Here is a 14,647-nt window from a genome sequence, read left to right as displayed (position 1 = left end):
CTCCTTTGTGGCTGAACATTATTTCACTGTGTATATGTATCACATTTTCTTTATCTGCTCATCTGTTGGTGGAAACTTAGGTTGATTCCACATGTTTGCTATTGTGAATAGTGCTGCAATAAGCACGGGGGTGCAGGTAACCCTTTGATATACTAACTCTCTTTTCTTTGGATAAATACCCATTAGTGGGATTTGTGGATCATATGGTAGTTCTATTTTTAACTTTTTGGGAAATCTCCATATTGTTTTCCATAATGACTGTATGAACTTATATTCTTACCAAAAATACGTATCCCTTTCTCTGCATCTTTGCTAGCATTTGTCGTTTTCTGTATTTTTGATAAAAACTATTCTAACTGGTATAAGATAATATCTCATTGTGGTTTTCATCATCAGTGATGTTAAACATTTTTTCATATACCTATTGGCCATTTGTATATCTTTTGAGAAATGTCAGTTCAGATATTTTGCCCACTTTTTAATGGGATTGCTTTTTTTGCAATTGAATTGTTTGTTCTTTGTATATGCTAGGTATTAGTCCCTTGTCAGGTGAATAGTTTGCATGTATTTCCTCCCATTCAACAGGTTGTCTCTTCACTCCACTCATTGTTTTTTTTGTTTTGTTTGTTTGTTTATTTTGTTTTTGTTTTTCGGTTCAGAAGCTTTTCTGATATTTGTTTAATATAGTCCCATTTGTCTATCTTTTGTGGCTTTAAATTGTTCTCTTTGAGGTCAAGGGGAGTGCTGGCTGGGCTATCTGAGGTTGCTTGAGGTTCACTGAAAGTTTCCATGGCGATTTTTTTTCCATGCAAAAGGGAAAGTTTGTATGGTTCTCTGCCTCCTCCCTACTCTGCTATAAAGTTTCATTTAGATTGAAAAGAAGCTAATATCCTAATATCTTAGAGTAGGGCTTTCATTTCTATTTTTTATTTCATTTATTTCTGTTTCATTGCTCTATCTGCCTATTTTTATACCAGTACCATGCTGTTTTGGTGACTATGGCCTTATAGTATAGTTGATTTTTAAAATAAGAGATATAATTACAAATATTTGCAGGCTTTAGGATGAACTGGGTTTATCCACCATGTCAGTGGTTTGCTAGTTGACTCAACATTGGAGCACTGGTCATATAGGCCCATAACTCGAAATTACAGCATTCCTTGGACTTTGGGAAAATATGGCTCAGTATTATCTACAAAATTAGATCTGCTGGCCTTTGCAAGACATATAATAAAGTAGAACTCTAAATAAACGTTTATTTATGGAAAAGGTTATATTTATGCCAAACAAATTGATGCATACATTTTTTGGCAATAAGGCAAGATTTTAAATTTGCTGTTGATGATAAAATTGAGAATATTATTAATTTTTTTAAAGGTACATAAACCCACCACCCCTGTGCCAGTATTTTCACGTTTTTCTATTCTCTTGTATAAAAAATAGAGGATTATTACAGTGTATGTAACGTTTTATATTCTGCTTTTTCCTGTTTCCAAATCTCCCTATTATCATTTTAGAACATTATATTTCACTCTATTGAAGTACTATGATTTACTAATCTTTCTTATATTGAGCGTTTAGGTAATTTCTGTTTTGTTGGGTATCATGGTAATTGATGTGAAGAACGTCAGAGATGTGTGTTATAGGTTTTTTTGTTTTGTTTTCACTTTTGCTCCACTCAAATTATTCTTTTAATATAAATGTATAAGCATAGAGTTATGATAGAGTCTGAACATTGCTATATATAGCCATATTGTTTTTATAAATGTTGCACTATGAATATCACTAATGTGATATGCAAATTAGACCACATTTCATAACCTGGTTCAAAATTTCTAGCTGTATTCCTTTTAAAATTTGGTTCATATTTATAAATCTAGAAATCAACCTTAAAGAGTGGAATAATGTAACAGGAATGATTAATAGAAGTACTGCATAGTTTCAAAAACTGATGAAGCACAAGTAATTGATCCACATATTGATTGAATTCTGACTTTGAAGTTTTTGCTCTTTGCATATCTATGAATAATTAATAATCTAGTCAACATGTGAGCAACATGAAAAAGAAGGCAGAACAATTCACAAAATAGATGTTATCCTCAATCTTGGAAAACATATCTTCTCTGCAGAAATGAAAATATTAATTTGCAGGATAAATTAAATCAGTTATAGAATGAATCATTTTAACAACTCACCCTTTGCCTAGAGAGCTAGCTTCTTGCCATAAAGGTCTGTAGGGTTTTAAAGCCAGTTTTCTGTTATTTTCTCGAGCACTTTGTGTGCCTTTGTCTCAGAGTGTCATGTTTATTGCTGTGATCAACATTCTGAGTTTCCTTGTATGAAATAAAAGACCTTAGCGCCCTTGAACGTTTAGTCTGTATATCTTAAAAGGAAGGACTGTTTAGTAACCAGTTATTACACAAAATAAGAGTTTGGGCCATTTATTTTTATTTATTTATTTACTTATTTTGAGACGGAGTCTCGCTCTGCCGCCCAGGCTGGAATACAGTGGCCAGATCTCAGCTCACTGCAAGCTCCGCCTCCCAGGTTCACGCCATTCTCCTGCCTCAGCCTCCCAAGTAGCTGGGACTACAGGCGCCCGCCACCTCACCCGGCTAATTTTTTGTATTTTTAGTAGAGACGGGGTTTCACCGTGTTAGCCAGGATGGTCTCAATCTCCTGACCTCGTGATCCGCCTGTCTCGGCCTCCCAAAGTGCTGGGATTACAGGCTTGAGCCACTGCACCCGGCCGAGTTTGGGTCATTTAAACAAAGTATTTTTGCTCCCATCACTAGCTGAGACATTGGAAGGAGATGTGTAAAGACTGAGAAAGGCCCTAAGAATCTGGTCTTGCCTTTTCCCAAGATGAGTGTAAACACCCACATTTCCTCTTCAACTTCATCTCCTAAGAGGATTGATCACAACCAGTCAAATATTGTTTGAATCTTTCTGTTGTGGTTTCAAGTGATATATTGCAGAAAAAGCTACTTTCAATATGAACACTAAAAATGGCTGGTGAACTCACTATAAGTTTTATTTATTTTGACAGGGTGTACCTGGAGAATCCGGTGAACAGGGTTACCAAGGAGAGCTTGGGTATCCAGGCTCACAGGTTGTATCTGGGAGCTTGGTTTTAGTGCTGAAGGATATTTGTTTGAAATTTTAACTTCATTGTTTGATCATAATTTGATGTAAATCAGAATGGCTTTGGATGTCTCCTTTCCAGGGCCTCCCAAAGAAAATTGTACAGCCCCTTTTCTGAAAAGATTAAACCACAATAGCTAATATTTATTGACCTCCATGTTCTAGACACTGCCTAAAACACTTGTATTAACTAATTTAATTCTTCAATGAGAGGGAGGTTATTATCCTCATTTTACAGGAGAAAAATAAAGAGGGAATGGAGAAGTTAGGTAAATTGACAAAGGTCACACAGCTAGTGGGTGATAAAGCTGGGATTCAAACTCAGGCAGTATAGTTACAAAATCAGTGCTCTTGATTACTGCCGCTGAAGCTGTGTATTCAAATATTATTTAATTTACTAAAATTGTATTCATATCTTGGCATAGTTGTGTGCACCTGTCGTCCCAGCTACTTGGGAGGCTGAGGCAGGACGGTCACTTTGAGTCCAGGAGTTCAAGGATGCAGTGAGCTATGATGGTGCCATGGCACTCCAGCCTGGGCAACACAGTGAGACCCCCATCATTCAATTTGGTAGGAAAAATCAGCAAAGTGTTTACAGAGTATCTATTATGCACAGGGCACTCTGCTAATAGACCTGGGACATTCATACCATTAAGGCAAAGGTCCTGCCCTCAAGAAGTTCATCCAGTGGGGTTTTGTTAGGTTGTCAAATGATAACTGGAAATTTAAACTTTCAACCAGTTCTTTTGGCGTTGTCTAAGCATAACCCAAACCTGTCATTCTATAGCCCTCCTGGAACACCTTATATGTATTTATTTTAAAAGTCAAATTGTTTTTAAGTATACTCAAATTGAAGAACTTTGGAACAATAAATTTTACTAACATATCGAATCATTCTCCATAATTAAAAATCCTATGAGTGTCAGATGATAATTTCAGAAGGTATCTGCTGCTCTTAGACTTGCTAAAGGAACTGAGGGAAAAAAAATGGGTAGTCAACGTGTAATTAGAGACTGTGCTTATTTTATGATGGAAAATAGTATCTGAACTGAAGGGAAAGCAACAAAAAGATGTATATTTTTCCCTTTTATTTTTGATGACTAGCTCAGGACCCCCCACCACAGTTGTGTCCCTGCTTTCCTGTCTATATCCACTTCATTACACAGCTGGTTGGAAGGGAAGCAAGTCATGCTGGGAATGCTGGGAACCATGAGCAAGATAATCAATAAAACCTCTCCTTAATTCTCACCTTCCCGCTGGGATGCGAGAGTGACGGTCTATTTAAATAGATGATTGTCAATACCTCACCTAGGAGAGTAGAAGCCATGATCAATCAATACTTCTAATAGGAAAGTGTTTCTCAGAAAAGCTGGAAAAATATTAAAGTGTCAAAAATCAGCAAAGTAAAATAGATTGGAGAGAAAATGAGCAAATCCCCAGCAGTGTAGTCAGAGAGATTAAGCCACTTAAATGCACCCTTGGCTCTTGATCAAATCGAAAACACGATCTCTTGTCCTTAACCCTTGTGTGTACAAGGAAAAGGTTCATTCTTCGATGGAGATCAATAGCTTCGCTGCCCTCTCACCACCCTTTTAGGATTTAAAATTAGTTGAGTGAATTCAAATATAAAAGCAATATTCTCAAACTTTAGTACTCATGAGATTCACCTGGAGAGATTGCTAAAAATAGAGGCGCTGAGGACTCACACCCTCTGCTTCAGATGGAGTGAGTTTGAAGTGAGTGTTCTGGGGTGCTTCAGAGTGCAGATGCTCCCTGATTAAAGTTTGATAAATGAGATTGTGATGGGTCAGGGCACCTTAATTTGTGCTTCCATTGGCATCCAAGATGATTTTGTGGTTACATGGAGTATAAATGACTCTTTAAAAATTGGTTGAATTTTAATTTCATCTTTGGATCAGGGATCAAGAGGAAGGCAAGGACCACCAGGAACTTCTGGACAAAAAGGCTTAGTGGGTGCTCAGGTAGGTTTGTAAAACAGCTACCATGCAGCTAGTCATTAACACTGGCTGATTCATACCCCTGAGTGTTCCTGGATAAATAACATAAAGCCACACTGTTTGTTCGGGATATGGGGATATCAGGAATTTCCAGAAGAGCTAATTTGATGCGGTAGATATTGATCATCTGCTATGTGTCTCCTTCTACTCTAGGTAAGTTGTGGGGATATAGTGACCAATGAGATATGGGTTTAAACCTCAAGGGTATGTAATACAAGTTCATATTTAGCTATAGTAAAAGATGAAATAATAGTACCATATAAAAGTATCAGTAACGAATCTGCTCCTCACAAATACGTAAGGAAGCATTACTATACCAATTTTATAGATAAGGAAGCTGAGGTTAAGGGGAATTAAATGACTTGTCATCCAGATAGTAAGTGTCTGAACTGATGACCTCCAACTTGGTTCTTTCTAGTGCCTGCTGTACTCCACACCTAATATCTTGGGGGAATGTCTTATGATTCATAAGATGCTCAGATAGATTGAGACCGATGATTAGAGTGGCTTCCTGAGGAAGTGAGCATTTGAGATGGCTTAGAAACATGAGCAGCATGATTAGAGTCAGGAATGAGTCTCCATCAGTAAACTGAAAAGAGCAGCTCGAAGATGGCCAAAGCCATAGCTCTGTTCTTTTCTGTCTTAATCAGGAAAAAAAATCTAGCCTCATAACTGATTATATTGTTGTCAATCTCAGCTGAAAATATTCTCAATTTGGAGCAGGTGAAAGTCTAGGCTTTTGTTTTCTGAATCTCTTAATCAAATAATGTTTCCCCCTGTCGCATAGAAATGATTCCTTCAATTCTCAGTATGTGGTAGATGTGGCCTCCTGCTCCCCTATCCCAATCCCCCAGCCCATAGTGTAAGTGTGCATATTATGCATTTTGTATGTTGGAGGATAGAATTAATTAATTGTATTAAATATTAAAGGCTAAGCTTCCATCTCTAAGGTGATTCATGAGCATATTCCAGTTACAGACTATTTCAATAATAACAAGAGAGACAGACAGTTAACTTTGTGGCCCTAGTGGTGATTTTGGCCTTGATCTTGTTTCAGGGGAATCCTGGGCCTCCAGGGCCAAAGGGTTCAAAAGGAAAAGCTGGACCAAGAGGAGTGAAGGTAAATGTCAGAGAACCCGCTCTTTCTTGATTGTAGCTTGGGAGAACCCCTTGGGTTTTCTTAAGCAAATCTTTACTTATATCATCATTTCCAGCATACATTTCTGATAGGTTGGTGATTCTATTGACTGAAGGCAAGGCATACATATAGAAAAATGAATCACATGTATAAGTAGACAAAGATGTATCAACAGATAGATATACATATGGATTAACCACAAATATAAATGTGCACATCCAAATTTAGAAAAAGCCATAGTAATATAAAATTCTGTAATTGATGTTACATACCTGGTGTTTCTAATTTGCAGAACCAAAATTGTGACTATCTCTGTTTGTTATTCATATTTAACAAAGCCTAGAGAAAAGTGTTTTCCTTAGGCTGTATGGTATGCTACCAAAACTTGAAAACAGTGACTGTAAAATCTCTGAGGAAAATGACACAAAATTGCATAATCTCACAGAAGAAAATTAATTTGATCTTTTCTCTTTATAATAAAAGGGAGAGCTTGGTGATGCAGGAGAAAGAGGCCCACAGGGTCGACAAGGACCAAGAGGGCAACCTGTAAGTCCAGTTTCTCTGTTTTGGACTCTTGATTAAATTTGTTTGCCATTTGTTCTTATTTTACATAAAATTCTAACTTTTTAAATGTATGAAACCACTTTTATTTAGTTCAGAATATAGATACCAGAGACAAGAAATCAGGCAAATCAGGGAGATATAGTCTGAAAAATCTCAGTGTGCACCAAGACAAATTTTGATGGAGTCATCTACCACAGCATTAAAGTGTCTTTTAGATTCCAGTAAGAAATTATGAAAAAAAGGTTTAATAAACAAAAATGGCATCAACTTGATGTAATAAATTGAAATGGCTTTAACATCATTGCTGTGAACACAAAATTTTAATATTCTTGATGAGTTAAACTCGTGGTTACAAATATGACATGATCACCAGAGTTCTTAAGAATTGAAATAGTCAAAGTTTCTCAGACTTCTTGTATAAATTAACACTCCAAAGATGACTTGGAATTTATTTTGCCTTCTCACATATCAAAGAGCAAAGTGCCAATGTCTCTCATCTGTTTGACAATGATATTTTATGAGCATTTGAGCCTTTTAGGAATACAGAGATGTTCAGTGAAACATTTTTTTTTTTTTCCAGGGCAACAAATAAGAGAGCCAGATCAGCAAACTTTTAAGAGTATGGGTTTGATTATTCAGAGCATAGAAATAATCTTTGGAGACCAAAGATCATAAAAGACTTCCTTCTACAAAATAACACTTTCAAACACAGGGTTATGCATTTTTACCTTAGTTATCACCGTGAACAGGAGAACAAGTTAGCTATTTTATGACTATTTTCAACAGACATCTCCAAAATTAGAGTTTGGGTCTTGGGGGTTGCAGATGCTGGAGTTTCTGCACATCCTTCAGCAAGGAGAAGATGGAGTAACAGCAAATAAACTTCATTATCACCCCCACCAGCCCCTGCCAATAATTCATTTTTGGCGATCTTCTTTCTCTTATTTTTCTTTCTTTTCTAGTCTTTCAGACTTTCCTGTTTAGACCATAGGAATCTTTTTGTGTCTTCAAATTTTTAATTTTTCTTCTCAACTGATCTACCTGGTAGGGGAATTCTTTATTCATTCAGATAAAACACCTATAAGGTTTTGAATTTACTCTTTATTACAGGAAGCTCATTATCTGTCTACACAGATGCTAAGCTCCTTGTAGTATCATCATTTTCATGATTATCATCATTACCACCACTGCAACCTCCATCATCAATATCTTCAGCAATAACATCACAATTACCAGCATCATCAATACCATCACCATCACCACCATCACCATCAATACCACCATTACCATCATTACTATCACCACCATCACTATCACCATTATCACCATCACTACCATCACCATCACCACCACCACCACTACCATCATTACCACCACTATCACTATCACCATTGTCATCATCACCACCACCACAGCCATCACTATCACCATCATCCTCATTATTACCACCACCATCACGACTACCACCAACACCATCATCACCATTGCCACCACCACCATCATTACCATCACCATCACTATCATCAATCACCATTGCTACCACTATCACTACCATCATCACCACCACCTTCATTATTACTATCAGCACCACTACTGTTACTGCCCTCCTGCCGACACCATCACTACCACTGCTACCACCAGCAGCAGACTAATTACCATTTATCAAGTACTGCCTCTGTACCTGACATTGTGCTAAGCACTTTTCATACACAATCTCAATCTTCCCAACAAGTATACAATGCAGATGATACTATTATCCCTATTTTACAGATTAGGAAACTGAAGTTTATAGAGGTTGTGCAACTTCCCTAGGATGACTCAAACAACTAACATTGGAACTGGAATAAAAATTCGGGTCTGTCTGGGTTTATAGTCTGTACATTTAACCACTAAACTATATTGCCTATATTCCAATCTTTTTCTCCAAAGTCTGTGCTTTTGTCTGATGATTTACCAATTCTAAAGCTTCTATTTTACTTTATCTTACAAGGAAAGCAAGTTTGGCCCAAGGGAAACTTTGTACAGTTGTGTATAGCTTCCTACAACCAAGGTATCATCTTGCTGATGTACAGATGGGGGTTTAAAAACCCTAAAAACTTCCTTCTATTGTGGTCTTTCAAAGATTTCTCCAAATCTGAGTATTTGTCCTATGAAGGTAGTCTCCCAATCTCCATCAAGCCCCATTGTTATCCCTACTTCTTTGCATTGTTGATTTACCCAAGGGTTCAGATACTATTATCAACCAAGTGTTGGTCTGCATGACTCTACAATTCATCTTATATGTCATTTTCTTAGGGTCTTCCTGGTTCTGATGGATATGGACATCCAGGAAGAAAAGGAACAAAGGTGAGGGTAACCTTACAGGACATTCTGAACTAAGGACTATAGTTTTATTTTATTTTGTTAAAATAAGTGTTATTTTCCAAGTTGTATGCCAGGAACAGTTTGTACATATTTACAAAATGTTTTGGCCACCAGAGCTCCCTCCCTAAAAAGTAAAAATTGATTTTGTAGCTCACTTATTTAAAAGTCAAATTTCTTCTCTCATCTTCCACATATATATCAGATATTCCCACCTCAGCTCTGGGAGTGCCAGACCCTTTCTCAACTTCCTTGCCTTTACAAACGCTCGTGTTTTCATTTGGAATGTGCTTCCTGATCTCCATCTCTTGGTCAATTTTTACTCATTTTCTAAGACCCGCTCAAGTACCAACTTCTCCTTGTGGAAGCAGCCTTGGTCTTCCCTGGACAGAATTTGCTGTCCTATACTCTGTGTTCTTAAAGCATGTTCATATTTCTGCAGTAGCTCCTTTCTGTCAAGGTTGTATTATAATTTGTTCTTGTATCCCCCAGGCTGTAAACCTGACAGTAGCATTGCACTTTTGTTTTTTTGGAACTGAGTCTGGCAGAGAGTAGGTGCTCAATAAGTGTATTTGAATGAATGAGTGCCACTCTCATAAGCAGCTTGTATTTTAATATGTAGTTAATTGGTCACTGACAGGTCTTAAAGCATGGAGGTCACATGGAACTTGTTGAGCAAATCAAATCTTAATACCCACTGTTATTCTGGATGCTTTAGTCTTCAAGTTACATGTATTGCCTCACAAAATAAGAAATCACTAGGATGTTTAGTGATGCTTAGTTGCTTAATGATGTCAGGATTCTGGGCTGGCTTCTCTCCAATTCTCTTGTTTCCCTGTGGCTGCAAGATGGCACCACTGCCATTTTATTGAGCAGAAAAATGCCTCAAACATAGTAAGTTCTCAGTAAATACTATGGAATGATGGGCTATGGGTAACCTCAGTGATCATCTAGCTTAGCTTTGTCAATTTACATTTCAGAAAATTGAGGCTTAGAGAAGTGAAATAACTTGCCTATGGTCGCACAGCTAGTTAGAGGCAGAGCTGAATGTGGAAGCTAGTCCCTTGAAATCCCATCCAGGTAAACTAAATTTTTCTTTGCTTTGGGCAAGTTTGCATAGCAGGCAAATTCTGGGTAGAATTCAAATGTGCATTGTTTGGGCTACATGTCAATTTGGAGCTAAGCACAAGGGTAGTTTTTGTTTATCGTGATACAGCTAACATTATGGAACACAGATTCAGTCCATATTTGCATGAATTTTTCTTTGTAAGATGTAATGGCCTCATTTTAAATGTCCAAGATGTAATGGACATTTAAAATGCTGATTGACCAGTTGACTACATTTTCTTAATCTGTTCACTCCCCTTCTCTCTGAATTGACTATTTTACACCCTCTCCTCTCTCCTTAAACTTCCAAAATCTGCTTTGTCTTCAATACTTAAAGCAGATGATCATGGCTTCCTATTTCATGAACAAAATTGAAGCAGTGAGAAAAGAACCTCTATAAATGTTCACCACCAAGTAGGCCAACCTACTTGCCTCTGTACCCATACACCCTGCCCTCTCTCCTACTGCTATGGACGAGGGTCCACAGTCTTATCTAAGACTAATCCTTGCCTCCTAGACTGGATTTCACTCCCTTTTGCTTTCCGAGGCTCTCCGTCCATTTTTTTTTTCCCCCTGGGGAAAACTCACTGAAGGAGCAGTCTATACCAGTGCTTCTCAACAGGGGACATTTTGCCCTCCAGGGGACATTTGACAATGTCTGGAGATGTTTTGGTTGTCAGAACTCAAGGAGAGAGTGCTGGCATCTCCTGGGTAGAGATGCTGTTTAACATCTTACAATACTCAGGACAGCCCCTCCCAACAAAGAACCATCAGGCCCAAAATACCAGTGGCGCTGAGGTTGAAAAACTGACACTTGAGCCTTCACTTCTTGACCCTCCCCACTCAACTACATCTGCTTTAGTTGAGGTAAACCCCATGTTGCTAAATTCAACGGTCACTTCTTTGCCCTCATTGTGCTCCATCTCTCAGCAGCATTTGACAGATTGATCATGGGTTTATTCCTGATTTTTTCCCTCACTCAACTTCCAGTACATTCTATTTTCCTGGTTTTCACTGTCTTCTCTTTCTCATCCTGCTTTGCTAGATCTTCTGGATGTTCTTGACCTTTAAGTATTGGAAGACTCAAAGCTCTATTCTCATACCTTCTTCCTTCTTTACTCACCTCTCAGGTGGCATTTCTTGGGGAAATCCAGTTCCATGTCATCAATAACCATCTATCCTGTTATCTCCACTTTATTTCTCCAGTTTGGACCAATATCCCAAACTCTAAAAATATTTCCACTTGGTCATCTAACAGGCATCTTAAAATCGGCATGTCCCCAAACACATTTCTTCTAGTTTTTTTGTTTGTTAACCTTTTATTACAGAAAAATTCAAAAATAAATAAAAGTGGAGACTAGTATAATGACACTTTCCTTCCTCACCCCATGTTCCCATCACCTAATCCAAACAATGAACAACCCCTGGCCAATTTTGTTTTGTTTTATTTATACTCCCACTCACTTATCCTCCCACCATGCTGATTTCATACCCTTCCTTCCTCCTCAAACCTCCAAGATCTGCTTTGTCGTCCATATTTAAAGCAGATGATCATGCTTCGTATTTCATTAAGAAAATAAGAGTGAGGAGAGAACCTCTACATATGTTCACCTACTGTAGGTCATGTGATATATGGGATTTACTTCAAGATAGACATATATTCCATGCATAGACATTTCAGGTTGCATCTTTAAAAGATTATTTAAAAATGTAACCACAATACCATTCTTACACCAAAGAATTAATAATAATCCTTTAATATTATCAAATATCCAGTCAGCCAAAACTGTTTCCCTTAAAAACCTGCCCCTCCTCCAGCCTTTCCTATCTCAGGGACTGGAAACTTCATCCATGCAGTTGCTCAAGACAGACACTTGCAGCTGTCATTGATAAATCTTTTTCTCTCACTCCCACATTTAATCCATCAAGAAATAGTGGTAAGTCTATCTTCAAAGTACAACCAGCATTTTATCATTTCCCATAACTGCACTGCCACCCTCTGGATCAAGCCAACATAATTTTCCATCTGTGTTATTGCAATAGCCACTGAACTGGTGTCTCTGCTTCCACCCTTGCCTCATATAGTTAGTTCTCCATGCATCAGCTAGAGACATCTTTAAAAACATAGTCAGATCAAGTCATTCCTTTATTCAAAGCCCTTCTGTCATTCTCCATGTCACTCAAAATAAAACCCACTGTTAACATGGCCTATAAGAATTTATACAATGTGGTCTCTGTGAACTCTTTGACTTCATCTCCTCTTGCCTGCCCTCCTCGCTCCATTCTGCTTCAGTGTTCCTCAAACATGGCAGCACATACTCTTCCTCTTACTTCAGGGTTTTTTTTTTTTTTTTCCACATACTCCTCCCTCTGCCTGGAATGCTCTTCTCCCAGAAGTCTGCTTGTTTTCTCACTTCATGCTGGTCTTCACCCAAATGCCACCTTTATAAAAAGGCTTTGCCTGACTACCTCATATAAAATAGTGCCTCCTCATCCTTTGATACACATAATTCTTTATTCCTTAATCCCCTTTCTGGAATAACATTGATCTGTTTCTCACATGTTATATATTTCTTTGTTCATTTTCTTCCCCTCTAGTATGTAAGTTCCATGAGAGCAAGGTCTTTGTTCTGTTCACTGCTGAATTTCCTGTGCCTAGAGGAGTGCTTGGAAGATAGGACATGCAAATGGATATTTGTTGAATGAATGATTGCTTTGTAGTATGCCTTTGGTTCTGACAATGAGCACCTGCTTCCCAACACTCAATGTGGTGCCCTCGCACTTGGTTTCTGTTGGATTAAACCTCAGGTTATTTAAGCTGAGAGATAAAAATGCCCTACAGAAGAAGTTTCATTACACAATATACTAGAGAGGGGGGAAATTTGTAAAAATTATTAATGAGTTGTTTCATGTTGAATTAGAGATATGAAATATGGCCACTTGAGAGCAGCTCAAGATAACAACTGTTGCTATAGTTGTTTTTCCTGGCACTTGTTTTGAGTGTATTTCCTCAAAATTATAGCGTCTTCTTTTTCCCCAAGGCATGTGAAGGAAATTTCTTAATCAGATGACATTAAACAAGACCTTATCTCATTTCTGACACTGGGGTGAACCTGGATTATAGTGTCTTCTTTTCCCCCAAGGCATGTCAAGGAAATTTCTTAATCACATGATATTAAGCAAGACTTTATCTCATTTCTGGCACTAGGGTGAACGTGGATTCCCTGGCTATCCTGGTGTCCAAGTAAGAAGATATATTTCTGGGCCTGGCAACTGGTAGGCAGCATGTGTCATTTGTTTGTGCTTGTTTTTCTTTACACTCAAAATTCTGCTTTTGATTCTATTAAGGGAGAAGATGGTGACCCGGGCCAACAAGGAGAAAAGGGGGCAAAGGGAATAAGAGGGAAGAGGGTAAGAATCAGAGACTTCCTAAGATCTACAGAAGCCTATATCATTACGGAAGTACATTTTCACTGGGTTAGGACTTCTTAGCAGGAAGCCTATTCCTGCTCAGTCAATGCTCATTCCACACCTTCCTTTGGCTATCCTACTCCCCACTTAATCCCACTCTCATTTATCTTCTGAATACGAATACAGTTTACCAAGCCATAACAACAGAAAATCCAAGTTGGGAGTTTTGGTTTTACAATACCAAGCTTTTAAAACCAAGTTTGGGAGCACCTCTGTCTTTGGTAAGTCTAGACATCAGGTGGAAGGATATTGTTTTAGCTGTTGAGCAAACATTGCTGTTTCTTTAGGATTCTTCCAAGCCTTAACTTTCTCTTGCTATTTTTAGAAAAGATTCTTGAGAATGTAGTTGCCATCTTGGTGGACTTTGAGTCCACTGTGCTTTATACAGTCTCCAATTAAAAACCAATTCCTTTATGTTCTGAACAGTCAGCCTTGAATGGCCACAATCACTGGCAGCTCTTTTTGAAAAGAGTAAGCCTGTGGATACCTAACATCTTGGTAATGTTTAGTTGATCATTGTTAGACACCAAGGTCTTCTAGGAAATGGACTAGTGTTTACTGCAGGAAAGAGGAAAGGAAAGAGAATGTATGTTTTCTAGGTACTCAAGAATTAGTATTTTCATACATTGGCAAGGACGTAAAGAAATATTTGATCTGTGCCTAACTTGGCTTGCTGCTGGCTATGGTTGCTCTAATCAACTAACTTTTATTTCTAGTTTCAAATAAAAAAAGATAAAGGATTCACTGTATTTAGATAACACTGTGTCATTTCAAATACTTGGAAGATGAGCAGTGAACCTATGGCCACCATGTGCCTTTTCTGAAACACTAAGAATCAGAAGGT

The 14,647-nt window shown here is 37.9% G+C and overlaps 1 protein-coding gene across 1 annotated transcript in view; it reads left to right on the top strand.

Moving 5' to 3' along the window:
- The window catches only part of LOC103241700 (collagen alpha-4(VI) chain-like), a 94,671-nt gene that overhangs the window by 50,392 nt on the left and 29,632 nt on the right, over positions 1 to 14,647 (top strand). The window contains exons 20-26 of the mRNA XM_008009171.3: positions 3,050 to 3,112; positions 5,064 to 5,126; positions 6,220 to 6,282; positions 6,784 to 6,846; positions 9,160 to 9,210; positions 13,541 to 13,576; positions 13,681 to 13,743. Of these exons, the coding sequence (XP_008007362.3) occupies positions 3,050 to 3,112; positions 5,064 to 5,126; positions 6,220 to 6,282; positions 6,784 to 6,846; positions 9,160 to 9,210; positions 13,541 to 13,576; positions 13,681 to 13,743 (402 nt within the window). The remainder of the gene's footprint in view (positions 1 to 3,049; positions 3,113 to 5,063; positions 5,127 to 6,219; positions 6,283 to 6,783; positions 6,847 to 9,159; positions 9,211 to 13,540; positions 13,577 to 13,680; positions 13,744 to 14,647) is intronic.

This window comes from Chlorocebus sabaeus, chromosome 15, assembly GCF_047675955.1.
Source record: "Chlorocebus sabaeus isolate Y175 chromosome 15, mChlSab1.0.hap1, whole genome shotgun sequence".
Taxonomy (NCBI): domain Eukaryota; kingdom Metazoa; phylum Chordata; class Mammalia; order Primates; family Cercopithecidae; genus Chlorocebus; species Chlorocebus sabaeus.
Note: the sequence above shows the minus strand (reverse complement) of the source record. Positions and strands in the feature narration are given on the sequence as shown.